Raw genomic sequence first — 14623 nt, forward strand, 5'->3', positions numbered from 1 at the left:
CATATTATAGTTCTTTTCATTATGGTACATGTATAAGGGGGTTATAAGACCGCCAGGTGATCCAGTAGATATACTCTATTTATTTTTGAACTTGTATAAGGGAATCACGTACGAGGACTAGGGGTCATCTAGATGTAAATATATTCTATTTATATTGGAACATGCATGAAGGCATCATGGAAGATGACCAGGGGATCATCTAGATCTACATGCTCAATTCATTTGAGGGGTTCATGGAAGTCTCCAATGTTGTTCATATACTTAAGTTCACATTGAACTTATTTAGGGGCTCACGTAAGATGATCAGAGGATCATGATCTTTTTTATTCTAGAATATGTATGAATGGTTCATGCAAGATGATATAGCTGTTCATGACTTTAATTCTTAAGTAACATAATTTTTCTAGGAGAATATGTTTTCAGAGTGATCATCCAAAACCCACTACAATGTACCTTATCCCCTCATCTTACCTAATCATATATTCATATATGTTTTATAAGAACTAGAGTGTTTATACATCTGATCATCTAAGTTGACCCCTCATATATGTTCCATAACAACTTATGTATAATTATGTACATCTAGAATGATCCCCCGCTAATCTTACATTTAATCCCCTCATACATCTTCAATATAAACTAGAGTGTATGTTCATGAAGATGGTCTCTCCTCATATGTCATTCCACATATATCTTTCATATGAACAAGAGTATATGAACATTTAAATGATCATTTAGTCATCTTACAGGATATCCTCACATAGGTTCATATGGTGGTTAAATAATAAGGGATATGAAGAAAAAAAAACATTATTATACGATTGTATGTCCTGAAGACTTTAAAATCTATTTCCATTTTTTAGACATACATATATATTTATAAGGAGGATTAAGCATATGCACTATTTACAAGTGACTTTGATAGGGACATAGTCTAGCTAAATATGCTTAGTGTTAGGAAATTTTGATTCTATCCCATGATTCAAATTTTCGAATAAACATTTTTCAGTATACAATAAATGTTTTTAATTATACAGTATATATTTTCAAATATAGAACATACATATAGAAAATTATCGCACACAAATATTTTTCATGATGAACAAATATTCAGTAGGTTAGAATAAATATTATCGTATAGAATATAAAGTTAAAGTTATACAATATAAATATTGGATATAGACCAAAAAATAAATTTATTGAATTTTGCAACGTTTAACATGCCATATCCATATTACAAAACATGTTTTTGTGAGAGAAAAAAACATTTCACTTATCAAAAGTAATCCAACTTTATATAAAAACATAATCATGCACAAAGTCACTGGTTCTGAAACATAGATAATCTACATACCTTCGTTAGCGGTGATAAGTTTCATTCCTGGTTTTACTTCAAAATCGAGACACAGTGTTTGTGCCACCATATCACGCGCTTCTGTAACACTCTTTATATTGACAAGAGACTCATATATGGTCAAAACATCTCCCTCGCAGACATTCACAGGTATCTCCCCAATCTCTGGATCGTCTACTGGTATCACAACAACGGTTCTCTTACGTACATCTTTATTTCCAGCTTCACTGCCTTCAGTATTTTCAGTGCCAGTATTTTCACTGTCAGCATTTTCGTTTTTCTCTGCCCCAATGTCGCCAGCTTCTTCAGTTTTTTCTAAGTCAGTGATAGGTTTGTAATGTCCTACTATGACACGTTGTTTTACTATTCGATTAAGTCTTAATGTTGCTGCAATAAAATAAAACATGTGCCAATTCATTTCCTTTAATACATAAAAAGCTAATGTTTATTACAATAAAAGTTGTTTTGTTTTTTAAATTACATCGCTTTTATTTATCTTAGTGTATGGACTGGTCAGATTAAATGATAATGGCCACTTCTAGAGTTTTTCTTCATCTTATGTTCGATGATAGTAAATTTTCTGTAGAATTGTCTACTATTTCACAATGTGCAAGTCATGAAACTTTACAAAATAAAATTGGTCAGCATAAGTATGTTGTTGTTCACCTGGGGTTTGCTTTTATATTCATTCAGATTTGTAGAGTAATTGGCTTAGTAAAAAACATTTCAAAATGTTGTGCCGCATGTACTTTTCAAAGTGCTCGAGTTGCAATAAACAAACTTTACAGGAATGTTGATCAGCATGTATAAGGCCGTGCATCTTTTTTTTCGAGATTTTGCGTGTGGATTATTTCACTTTTCTTAGAGTTATTGCGCTTATTGGCTAAGAATAAATTTGCAATTTTCATCGTGTGTCGTGCGTAACTCAAAAAGTTTTTGACTTGAAACTATGAAACGTTACAGGAATGTTGATCAGCATGTGCAGTTATTAATTATGGGGTTTGCTTGTGGATTTATTCAGTATTATTAGAGTTATTGCCCTAGACCAAGTAAAAGATTTACAATTGTGTATTGCATAACTCAAAAAGTATTTGACCTAGAGTCATATCTCTTTACAGGACTGCTGGTCAGCGTTTGTTGTTGTGCATCTGGGGTTTTGCTTGTTGTTTTTTTCTTTAAAGCATACTTCAGAATTTAGAATTGAGATCTAAACTTCTTAGGTAGGGGAAGTCATGTAAAATTTCCTTTGTTCCTCTGTTGCACTGTCCTGCTGTACGCCAGTAGACAGACAGTGGATGGGGGGGGGGAGGCATCCGTGTCCTATGTACATAATTCTAGTTTTTATTAATCACTCTGCACAATACAGTTAAAACAGTGCAAGTGTTTGATATATTTGAAAAAAATGTATTTGAAATATCTGACCGTCTTAAAGATAAGTAAAGTTAGGGAAATGAAACTGTTTTATAAATATTATCTTTATGAAACATAATTATTATCTTATTTAATTGCCCAAACAGTAAGAACTTAGTTCCAGAAGACTGAAGCATGCGATAAATGTGTATAAATTATGCTTATCATTCGTGAAAAATACCAGGGTTTGAATTGAAACAAAGCATAAGTTGATAAAATATCCGCATATCTGATTTGTGTAAAAGCTGTTAATTAAACATTCGCAGTTGTTTAGCTTATGCGTTTTTCTCATATATTATAAAGGCTTTTGACTTCAAATTTTTTATATATGATTATTGTCTTAAAAGGACCCTATTTCACTGGAACAGATATTTCTTAAATTATGTAAAGCTAAGTTATGCCCCTTTTGACTTAGATTTTTAGTTGGTGTGTATTTGTGATATTTAATGTGAGTTTCAGATATTGCCCAACTTGAGTAGTTAACAAGACCTGTTCACGAAAAGCAGCATTGAAAATTGAGGAATAATTCGGAAAACATGCCTAGCAGATTAACTTGATCTTGATAGTCAACAAATATTTCAAATTTGAAATGAATTCCTTTGGCGGTTTCTAAGTAAAAGGCAAATATTCAGTAAAAACGGAAACAATTAAGCAAAGATGACTTCCAGGATTATCTGCCCATAGAAATGCATTTCAAATATTCAAAATTGAAACTAAATGTCTTTGATACACTATAAGAAATGTACCAAGAAATTCAAAGTCAAAAAGGTGGCATAACTGAAAAAAGCTACCTACTCTTTAGAAATGCATTTCAAATAAAAAAATGAAAAAGTATTCCAATTTGAAGTGATTTACTTTGACAGTTTTTAAGAAATTGTCATAAGAAGAAAATAATTAGTTAAAAAGGATATATTTTTGTGTAAATAAATTTAAGGACTACTCTTCTGAAGTGGTACTAGTAGCATATTTCGATAGTGAACGTGTATATCAAGTTTGTGGTGAATTACTTTTCTTAACAAAAAGGGTTTACCTAAGTCAAAAAGGGGGCATAACTTAGCATTACATAATTTTAGAAATATCTGCTCTAGTGAAATGGGATCCTTTTATGACAATAAACATATATACATATATACAAAATTTGATGTCAATAGCCTTTCTAGTTTCTGAGAAAAAAAAATAATGAAAAGGTTAACCGACACCGACGAAGGGGCCATAACAATAGCTCAAATTTGTTTCTTAAAAAAAGTGGAGCTAAAACTGAGTTTTACCACAGGAGATTGACATTCTATCAATAATTGAAAAAATATGAGAAAATAATTAAAATATAACGGCAAATGTACCACTCTATACTATAAATAAATGTTTATTTATTTTATTATATCGCAGTTTTTCCATATTTATTGTGGTTCAACTTATTTAATCAACAAATTATGTTTACAAAATTTTGCGTATTGCCAATTGCTAAAACCTAGAACTACATACTTGATTTGTTAACGCATTGAATATATATGTCTTTAAAGTGAGAGAATTTAACTTATCAAAACAAAACGAAAGACAAGCATTGACCCATAACATGCATAATTTCTTAAACCTTCCATTTTTGGAGTTGACCTTTTGACTAATTTTGAGGACATCAAGACGGAAATTTGAAGTTGATCAGCCAACAGTATAGAGTCTGGTCTGACAGCTCGAATATGTAGTCTGACCTGACCCATTATTGGTGGCAAAGGCTAATCACTTCCGGTTCCCGCAGGTTAAGTGTTAAAACACATTTAATATAAAATAAGTCTAAATCATTAAAAATGCTGGTGTGAACCTTTCCTTATTTACGAGTCACATTATAAGTGAGGCAAAAAAGTTTTCTTAAAAGAAATTAAACTATTTAAACTAGGAAGTTGTTTAAACTAGACAGACAAAAATTCTGTAAATTCAAAGTTAAGAAAAGAGAATGTTATTTTAAACTGCTAGCTCTTTAAGTACTTTTTTTTGCTTTTTCACAAAAGGAACTATTATATCTTTACTTTTTGTTTTCTTCATTGTATTCCTTGCAAATTAAAGAAAATAAGTGATCTTAGAGAGAACTTAACATTATCTAAGGCTAAAGCTTAATATTGCTATCCATGTATATTAATGTCCAAGCAATTTTGAATAGATAAGTACAAGACAAAACAGAACATGATCAGCAAGATTTACATTTAACATTTTATGAGCAGTTTTCTTAGAAATGGTTGATGACAAAAGATAAGATATTCTAGGAAATATACCAGTGACAGATGCGAGCTTACGACGTCCCGCTAAAACTTCTTGGTAAAACTTCTGCCTAATTTCATCGGTGATGAACTTCACTTCTAGTGGTAGTCCATATCTAACATAGACAAAAAAAACATTGATAGTTAAAAATATAGAAAGTCAAAATTGATAAAAGTGAACAAACGTCCTATTGAACATAAATGTTTCATTGTCTCTTATCATTTAGTTTTGTTTCGACTTATCTAAATGGGTTATAGACAGGACTGAGTTTGAAAATTTGGCCCTTTTCAGATGCTAGAGACATTTTGTAGCGCAGGTAGAATTTTGGTGTATTTTACGTATTGGAGGTATGCTAAATTCGATATAGGTGGATACCAATTCCAAATCAAAGACCCTATCCAGATTCCAATTCAGACTTACTAATTTTATTCAGTACGGTGGTACAGAGATGGCATATGTGTGTTTTAATTTAACTCGTGCGCTCGAGATACTATGTCGTGCGCACGAGTTTCCTAATTAAGTGGTGCGTACGAGATACAATGGCGTGCGCACATGTAAAGTTAAATAAACACACACACACATGTCACCTCTATGCCACCGTAATTCGGTGCCATAATCAATCATCTAAAATTAAATCCTAAATCTCCAAAAGTAAGCCTTGCTTATGAAAAAGATTCCATATTTCCGAAAGCAACAGTTATATCCCTGAGACTTTGTCCTCAAATCGATTTTCAACATGGTAAAAGACTTAGCATCAGTTTTACCATAATTACAATTAAAACATAGCGCAGCATTTTCTGCAACTACCCTTACTACAAACATTACTAACTAATCTCAAGTCATCGATATTATCTGCTCTAAAGGCAACATGATATAATTTTGAGCTACCGCTACTTAATCAACTGTGAAAGCGTATCTTCAAATCACTCTTAGCCTCAGCCACACATTCATTGGTCAAAGCTGTAGACTGTAGAGTAAACTTTGGAATATTGGTACAATTGCTCATCAGTTCTTACCACCACTACTCTCTCATCTCCATGCCATTTTCCTTACTGCTTCTTGCGGACCGTTGATTTAGATTATTGGTCTCATTGTTATCACCAAGTATAATGCAGGGCTTGAAAGTCAAATTAACTACTATAATAACAAAACCTGACTTGTTAAAACCGTTGCACACTTGTCAATGCTAAAGAATCCCCAGGTTAAAAAAGTCCTGCTTTCTAAGAATAAATTAAAAACATCAAATGAAAGCATCCCAGTTTATCCTGTCATCAAATGTAAGTTCCAAGGAAAGTACCTAGTGTTAACTTGGCATAATATCAAACGGTTCTCACTCCACATTAGATCACGTCATAAAATATTCATAGCCTTATTATTCCGCATTGGAATCCTAAGGTCTCTCAGTACGACAAAAATCTAAAAAAAATAGGATGATCGCCTGAGGAATCCTGGACATTGAAAATCCAAGCCAGTAATACCTAATTCATCCATCTGCCCATTTATGATTTTTACCCTTAACTGCCATAGCTTTTGCTACTTCCTTTAGAAGTGTATAATCAAAAAAACATACATGTATCAAAGGACTTAAATGACTTATCCAAGGAAATTGGCAAATACAGGTGTTCATGGACACTGAATGCATATATATGATGTATAAACCTGTGAGAGCTTAATGTCATACCAATATAACGTTCTTTCAAACTTTCAGTATGAAACTCACACAGAAGTCTATTGTTGACACTGTCATTAAATATCAGTTAAACAACTAGATTCATGTATAATTTTGGCACGTATGCGAAAATAAAAATTTGTATACTACCTATCTCATCATTTTTTTAACATTTTGACATTGTGTAACTTGAAAATTGTTAAATGATAATTTGAAATTTACTTCCTGGTTATCCGCCATTATTGTCTACAGTGTACCAGTATTATGTTAAACCATTCAAAATACCACTTGTACTATAAAGTCCCCCTTACATTCACAATTTCTCAATATAGGTTATGTCTACTAAGTTAAATAATGGCAGTATATTTTGAATGTTTGAGATCTATTGGAATGTTAGGTAAACACTAAATTTCAACAAAAAAGAATCAGATTCCTCCTCTACTTCTTAAGAATGAGAAGTCATATCCCATGCTAATAACATATCAACAAAATTGAAATAAATATATTAATGTATCAAAATAGAGAAATACAGAATCCCTAAAGAAAGCCCAACACTACAAAATTGAAAATGTTGCAGGCTCGGTTTGATTGAGCCTGTTCATGGACGGTACTGGAAAGTGCAAGTTACCGTCCACGCCCCCTAACACCAGCTTAAGCAGAATTCAACATTAACACGAAAATGTTGAAATTGTCAAGCCTTTAAAGTTTTATGTGGCAGCTGAAAAAGTTGCTACATACTTTTATTTGTTGTTTTTTTTTACATTCATTGTTAAAGATTAACTGGTAGAGGTGATTGGGGGATTAAATCAGACCTGTTATTTTCACCAAATGGTATGTACTCTTGCTGGGGACCTCTATTTACATAAATTCTAAAATTACCGATGGATTTAACACACCAAAAAAATGCATGGTATTATCATCGACTTTAGTTATTAGTTTTCATTTTTCTTTCCATTGCAAGCCATTTTCAGTTTCATATTATGATGAAAGTTTCCAATTTTCCTTCGAAAGTTACATCATAGATGATACAACATTTCGACGACATTTTACACGTAATAGTAGGAAATAAACTTGCACACATGAAACCTATATAAGTAAAATATGTAGAAACACGATCATATTAATTTCCTTGTTTGTATGGTAAAAATTACAATGCTAGACATGTATTTTCGTACTATATTTATTTCATTGGCTGATTGGAAGCCTAGGCAGTATTCGTACCTTTAATTCACATAAAAAACAACTACACCCTCCCCCCCGCCCCCCCCAAAAAAAAAAAAATAAAAAAAATAAAATAAAAAAAAAAAAAAAAAAATAAAATAAAAAAAATAAAAAAAATCAAAAAAAAAATCATATAATTGTTTAGAATGATATGGTGTCAAACATGCACATTTATCTAACATTGATAATAGATAACATAAAATTATTAATCTTTTGCTGTTATAAATATTACATGTCAATAGATTATATCGTGGACTCAATTCTCCCTCGTTTGTTTGTGATTTATAATATGAATCAAAATCGATAATAGTATAGATTGTAAATATAACCTAAAATAGAAACAGTTCATATTTAACTTCCTTACGAACCATGGACTTCATTTTTACACATCTGGCCGGCAAGTACAAATGTTGTTGAAATAAATAAAAGTATATTGAATGACTGACTTCAACGCTTTTAAGTGTCCATCATTCCCTAGAAATGAATGGTTTTATTTTTCAAAAGATTTTTTTTTGATGTTCTGATACAATTTCGAAAACGTTACTCCCTAGCCAATGACCTGAACTATATTTTGCTTCTGTTGCTCTTTGGCAATAAGTACTCTTATAGTAATATAGTATTATTTTGTATGGAAGTCAAAATACTATTTTGTTTACATTTTGCTACTTTTATGACCACTGATTTCAGATTTAGGATTTATAATTTAGATGATAAGCCTCTAACATGCTCTAAAACAATTATCTTAACATTGTAAGACTTATTTTTGCCCTTTCTAAGGAAGAAAACTATACATTTCTGAGGCATAATGTGCCTTTAAATTTTTTTCCTCATTTACAAAGAACAAAGAACGACTTCATTATAGTCGTTGATATTAGCATATAAGCATAGACTTAGTTAAGCATTTGCCCGAGGCTTTAAATAAATAGTATATGATTAAAACTCAACATGAGATTGCGTACAGTTGTTCACTGTCTCACTGAATAATTAAGTTTTATTAACGTTCCGAAACAATTTGACTTCAAAAATGCATTATCCAAATTGATCATATTCCTACAATAAGCATACAATTTAAAGTATATAGTTAAATATTCCTGTCTAGCATGATTGGCAGAGCCACTTCTAGGTCATGTATGCAATGAAACAGAAATTTGTAGAATTACTAGAATATTGGGTATCTAATTATTTATTATTTTATACTGATCATGAACTTTCAGCTTCAAAACGCCATTCGTAGGTTATAATACAAACCTTTCGATTGCTTCTTTAATGGTATACTTTTTTAAATCTGCTTTTGTGTGAAATTTTCCTTTCATAGTGTAAGGTACTGCAGCAACTTTTTCTTGCTTAGAATGTTCAAATTTGATAACAAGCGTATCTGGTGCTGAATTCGAGCCGGGAATTGTTCGGTCCAGTTCAATAGTGGTCCCTTTTGTTAGTGTAATTGATTCACCTTTATTAGTTTTAATTGATAGTTTCCCTTCAAGCTCAGCATAACCTGGGAAGATTTCTGCGAGTTCTTTTACATTTTGTACTTTCACAATCTTTTTCAACACTCTTAATTTACCATCATAACTATACGGCAAAAAGACTTCCTGGCTATCTGATGTAAGAACTCCATAATCTGGTGTTTTAGGTGTCTTTTTGACGTTTTCTTTATCTTTATCATCAGATTGAATAAAGTATGCTCCAACTTTGTCAGAGGGAATTTCTGTATCAAGCGTAATGATATCTCCTTGAGCAAACTCTTCAGCTTCGTCAGGAGGTAGGTAACCCTCTTCAAGTCTTACAACACACGGCATGCCAAATATATCAGTCACTTTATCTAGTCGGTAACAATCCTCAGACCACTGCATTTTCTTTTTGTTTCGCTTTAACACATTTAATCCACAATCACTTATTTACCGATATTTACTAACCCTTTCTAACTCAAAATCATTTTACTGAATCTTGGTAGTTTTTTTTAACTTTTAAATCGTGTTTATTCATGGCTGTTGTGTATAACAATAAAAGGACAAGTTTCAACCGTTTTGAAAAGAAGATAAATCTTCCTGGATTGCAATTCAACCTTCAACTTTTACGTGCACATACGTCTATTGATTACACAATAAAACACGTGATAACCCACCTAATATTTGAGCGTTTTGAATTACAGCTTTAACCAATATTAAATATATGTAAAATACATTGTTTAAAATCGATAGAAATTCATATAATTGTGTTTAAAGCTGCACGCCTCCAGACGAGCAAAATTATTTCAAGAAAATCAATAATAGGACAATGTACTAATAATTTAAGAAAGGTAAAAACATTCAAGATCCAAGTTATATTGTTCATGTTATGTAAGATTAAAGCCTGATTTTGCAGTATTTTTTTACCATATTCTACTGCGTTACAAACGCAGTAAGGGCTATTATTGCATATGTTGACGACTTTTTTTTCTTGGATTGTAAGTGCCGATTGCAATATGTTTGTTCACCTCACAATAGTTTACTTTTAAATACATTTCCAAATTTTTCATGAAAATTAACACGAATCTGGAGGCCTGCTGCTTTAAGTAAATGTAAAAACCTAATTATTTATTGGAAATAATTTTATTTATGTAAACTTACATCTTATATGTTGATACGGAAGGAATATTTTTAGTACATGGGCATGCAAACGATTTTGACTAAATATCTTCTTCAGGTTCAAGATGACTCACATAGATTAAATCACAGTATTAAAGTACAAATAGGCTCGTTATATGTCACTTCCACATGACATAACTTTATTATGCTGGCGTTAAAAACAATGTTATCAGTCGTCCTAAATAGATAATACAGCCTGAATTCCCTAATGAAAATTAACGGGGAAATATTTTGAGGTAGGCATGGGTATGCCGTTTAAATTTGAAAATCACTGTTTCTAAAAATATACACATTTTTATATAAAAAAACTCATATTAACCAATAATTGAATTGAAGTTTCAGGGAAAACCGTGAGAAATAAATGTGCACACTTTTTTAGATTATGTAGTAACCTGCATGACATTATTCAGAATTTGATCTTAATTTCAATAGAATATTCAAGTAAGCAACATCTTCTTATTCTGAAATTTTATAAGTGAACAGTGAAGAGGAAACTTTTCATCCACTATGTTTTGAATATTAGTTTGATATTTAGTTAATGGTCCTTTAACATATATGTTCAGTGTACTTATTGCTATGTACGATATAATCAAATGTTTGTTTAGTCTGTAACTGAAATAATTCTTATACCTAAGTGTTCATCTTAAACGTTACCAATACAGCGATGAGTACAAAGTTCTCTCTTCTACTGTCCCTTCCTCTCTCCCTCTTCATCTCGGTAAGTTACGTCGTTGAGAGTGAAAGGTCGGCAGAATAATTTGAAGAACTTAGGACGGTGAAATATCATTATTAGTAAGACCTTATTTTAGCTCTTGTGGACCAACAGCCGATGTCTTGACCGAAGTCGAGGGAGCGGCCCTACAGATTAGGCAAGAACAACGTGGAAGGGTACAAGGATGCAAGAGCCTCTGGTACTGAATGACGCTTAATGGGTAGACTCTTTACTTGGAACCAACAGCTTCTATCACGCCCACCTCACCTTATCATGGTGTGTCGGCTAATTGTATAGCTGAGGTGCTCAAAAAGCGCTGTACTGTCACCTACTTTCGGCTCAAATTTCATATATATGTATTTGGTTTATACTCTATGAACATTAAGCAGAGTAAACTATGACCACTTTGTGCTTCAGAATAATCCTTGAAGGACATGACTAGTGACATGTTCGGGGCAAATACTTGTGTCTGTGCCTAACAGGCGGATGGTCCATCATTGAAGATATTTAAGATCTCTTTTTATCTAGAGATTTGTCAATGTCAAATCATCCTTAGTACCAGGGTTGATATGTTTACCTGTTGCGACTTACTTGGGAGAGTGCAGTCCTGTAAAGGGTCGTTTACAAAGGAATCCACTGTTTGAAATAGATATCGCCCTGACGATTATGACCCAAATCAAAATAAAAAATAAATGACATTTTTAACTAACAAATAGACCTCTATGAGCATGTAATATTATATTGAAAAACACATTTTCAACTGGATACTTACTTACTGCCCGATAGAATAAGACAGCTGTATATAATTTAAATGCTACTCTGTTGAGATATAATGCATAAATTGTGCTTTTAAAATCTACTTACATAGGGGATCTACTCACCAAAGACGACTCGGCAGGTAACTGGCTGGGAGTATATTGCACGTATGGTCTTAAGGTGCCCTTAAGGATAGTGTTACGGTAGGTTCAGCGTTGGAATGTGAACTAGGCGACCCGTGTTCCATTCTCGGACGGTGAAGTTCACTTTAGATGTACAGAAGTTATCAATTCCTTGCTAAAGTTTAGGGGATTATTAATGTATACCTGCTTAACAGACTGTCAAGGAACGATGCTAAGGCTAAACTGCGCTCTGACAAGCTGAATTACTGCCGTGATCCGGAGGAAAAATCACAAACACCATCACTTAATACCATTCTCTCGTTAACCAGTCTGCAGAGTTCAATCGGTTTAATCGCTAGACTTGTAGTAGTTAGGCTGAACAGGCTCAATCAAACCGAGCCTGCAACATTTTCAATTTTGCCGTGTTGGGCTTTCTTTAGGGATTCTGTTTTTACCTTTTTAATGATCACATCCGTGTTATTTGTGCCGTGTGGCGGCTGTAAAAAGTCTCCCCGTACATTCAGTCAGAGATGTAATATTTCCGATCCTTAAAGATCGTTCAGCACGACATTATTGTTGTGCTTATGGTATTTTTAGTTTAACTTTTCGGCATTTTCTAGTTGGGTGATTCCAATATTTCTTCTTGAATAATGTTGAATCACCATTAGGACATGTTGCCTGCTTTTTAATTTTGTCTTTTGACGTCTTATCTGTGATATGCAGGCTTCATAACCTTTGATCCCCTTACAGAATTCCATTTTATTTAGTTCCGCCCACTGTTTTCTCGTTTAGGGCACACGCTTTCTATTACTTGGGGAGCATCCGCCGCATTTCATGGAATGGCACGAAAGTGTCACATTGAAGGTTCAATGGTAACCGCCGTATGAACACATCTGCGGATGTTTCTAAATTCAAAATTTTCCTATTTCATGTTAAAATGTTGAATTCTGCTTTAGCCGGTGCTAGGGGGCGTGGGCGGTAGTTTGCACTTTACAGTACCGTCCATGAACAGGCTCAATCAAACCGAGCCTGCAACATTTTCAACTTTGTTGTTTTGGGCTTTCTTTAGGGATTCTTATTTTCTCTATTTTGTAATCTCGACATTGTGGGTTCGATTCCCGGGCTGGCCAACTGAAATTTCTGTGAGCTTTTTTGGTCCAGACTTACAATTGAGGTCCCGTGTAAAAGTGCTTAAAGGCTTTGCCTTGTGCACTCTCCTGGTTTGTTGGTGTCCTGCTAGGCTTCTTGTTGGCGGTCCTGTGTTGTTGTATTGTGTCGGGTTTCTTTCATTGAATCAGCCCTTCCTTGTTAATCTTGTGTTCTATATTTTTCTGAAATTGGGGCTTCTTGTTGTATCTTATCTTCTGGGGGACTCGCCTGTACGGGGCAACCGATGGCAAGAATTAAGAAACTTAATAATTTCACACATATACAAATGTACTTTCATTGACAGTTCTTACGTGTTCACACACGTCATATGTTAGTTCCATTTACAATCTTTTTATCGAAAACTTTGATTTCAATGTGTAATAAGCCTTCCAAAACAGCCAGTAAAGAAAGGTGAGAAAAAAGTCAAGAGGGGAAGAGGGCAAGTTAACCCAGAAAACAAGGGAAAGGACCAGCATAAGAGGGGGCACGAAGAACGGCAGGAAAAATGGAGAGCATGCCATACGAATACCGTCCGACAGCTGGTCGGATATCGCACGTCTTTTGTCCGTATACTTTACAGTCACTGTACGATAACTGCAAACCGGCTGAATAAAGGAGGGCAATAGGACATTTACCCTACGATACTCTGCCGATTTACTTAAGAATATCGATCGGTGTCCAGAAAGAAGATGCCAAGTGTGTTTTCACCGGGTGACCGGATGAATACCCTTCGGAGTCCGTCCGAATAACTACAGGACCACAGAGGGTGAATGACCACCCACTTCTTTCCGGACATGATTGAAATGTTTCTCTTCGATCTCAAATTATCAACGGTGTCCCATCGATCCCTCTACATCGGCCGGTCCCCGCTTGTAATGTTACGTAGGCATAATAACCAAGCTAGAAGCTATATGGTCTTGAATGTGCAAAAAGGAAGTCAAGCGTTTCATTTCTAGTTAGGATAACAAGTAATTATTGGACACATTTATTAACCTACAAAAAAGTTTGTAACATTCCAGTTGTACGTGGGTAAACAAGTTGAGATAAAAATATGTACGTACAACTTTATCTGTACTTCCTTGTGACAATCTTAACTTTAGATAACTTCACACGGGCTACATTTGTAAAATCTGTAATAGTCGTTTCATATAGCAAACACGGTATTGTGTATTACGACATAAATGTTGGGTTGGACTGCTATTTGTGTAAAGAATCTCTTAACAATGTTCGTAGGTGCGAATTAACGTTGGTAAATTATCGGTTATCAACACAAAATCGTGCAACTAAATACGTTGTGAATAAAGATGTAGAAAATCTATATTTTCCCGGAGAATTTCCAGAAATGCAACATTA

General features: G+C 33.6%; 1 protein-coding gene across 2 annotated transcripts in view; it reads right to left on the minus strand.

Moving 5' to 3' along the window:
- The window catches only part of LOC132733515 (uncharacterized), a 28318-nt gene extending 18334 nt beyond the window's left edge, over nucleotides 1-9984 (minus strand). Inside the window, exons 1-3 of one of the 2 annotated variants that reach the window (XM_060720171.1) lie at nucleotides 9153-9984; nucleotides 5029-5129; nucleotides 1355-1741 (exon numbers count right to left, since the gene is read on the minus strand). In XM_060720171.1, coding sequence (XP_060576154.1) covers nucleotides 1355-1741; nucleotides 5029-5129; nucleotides 9153-9757 — 1093 coding nt within the window. In that variant the 5' untranslated portion in view covers nucleotides 9758-9984. The remainder of the gene's footprint in view (nucleotides 1-1354; nucleotides 1742-5028; nucleotides 5130-9152) is intronic. The other variant, XM_060720170.1, reaches the window with a different exon arrangement.
- Between the last annotated feature and the right edge of the window lie 4639 nt (nucleotides 9985-14623).

Source organism: Ruditapes philippinarum, unplaced genomic scaffold, assembly GCF_026571515.1.
Source record: "Ruditapes philippinarum isolate M1 unplaced genomic scaffold, ASM2657151v2 ctg1634_1_1_1_1, whole genome shotgun sequence".
Lineage (NCBI taxonomy): Eukaryota > Metazoa > Mollusca > Bivalvia > Venerida > Veneridae > Ruditapes > Ruditapes philippinarum.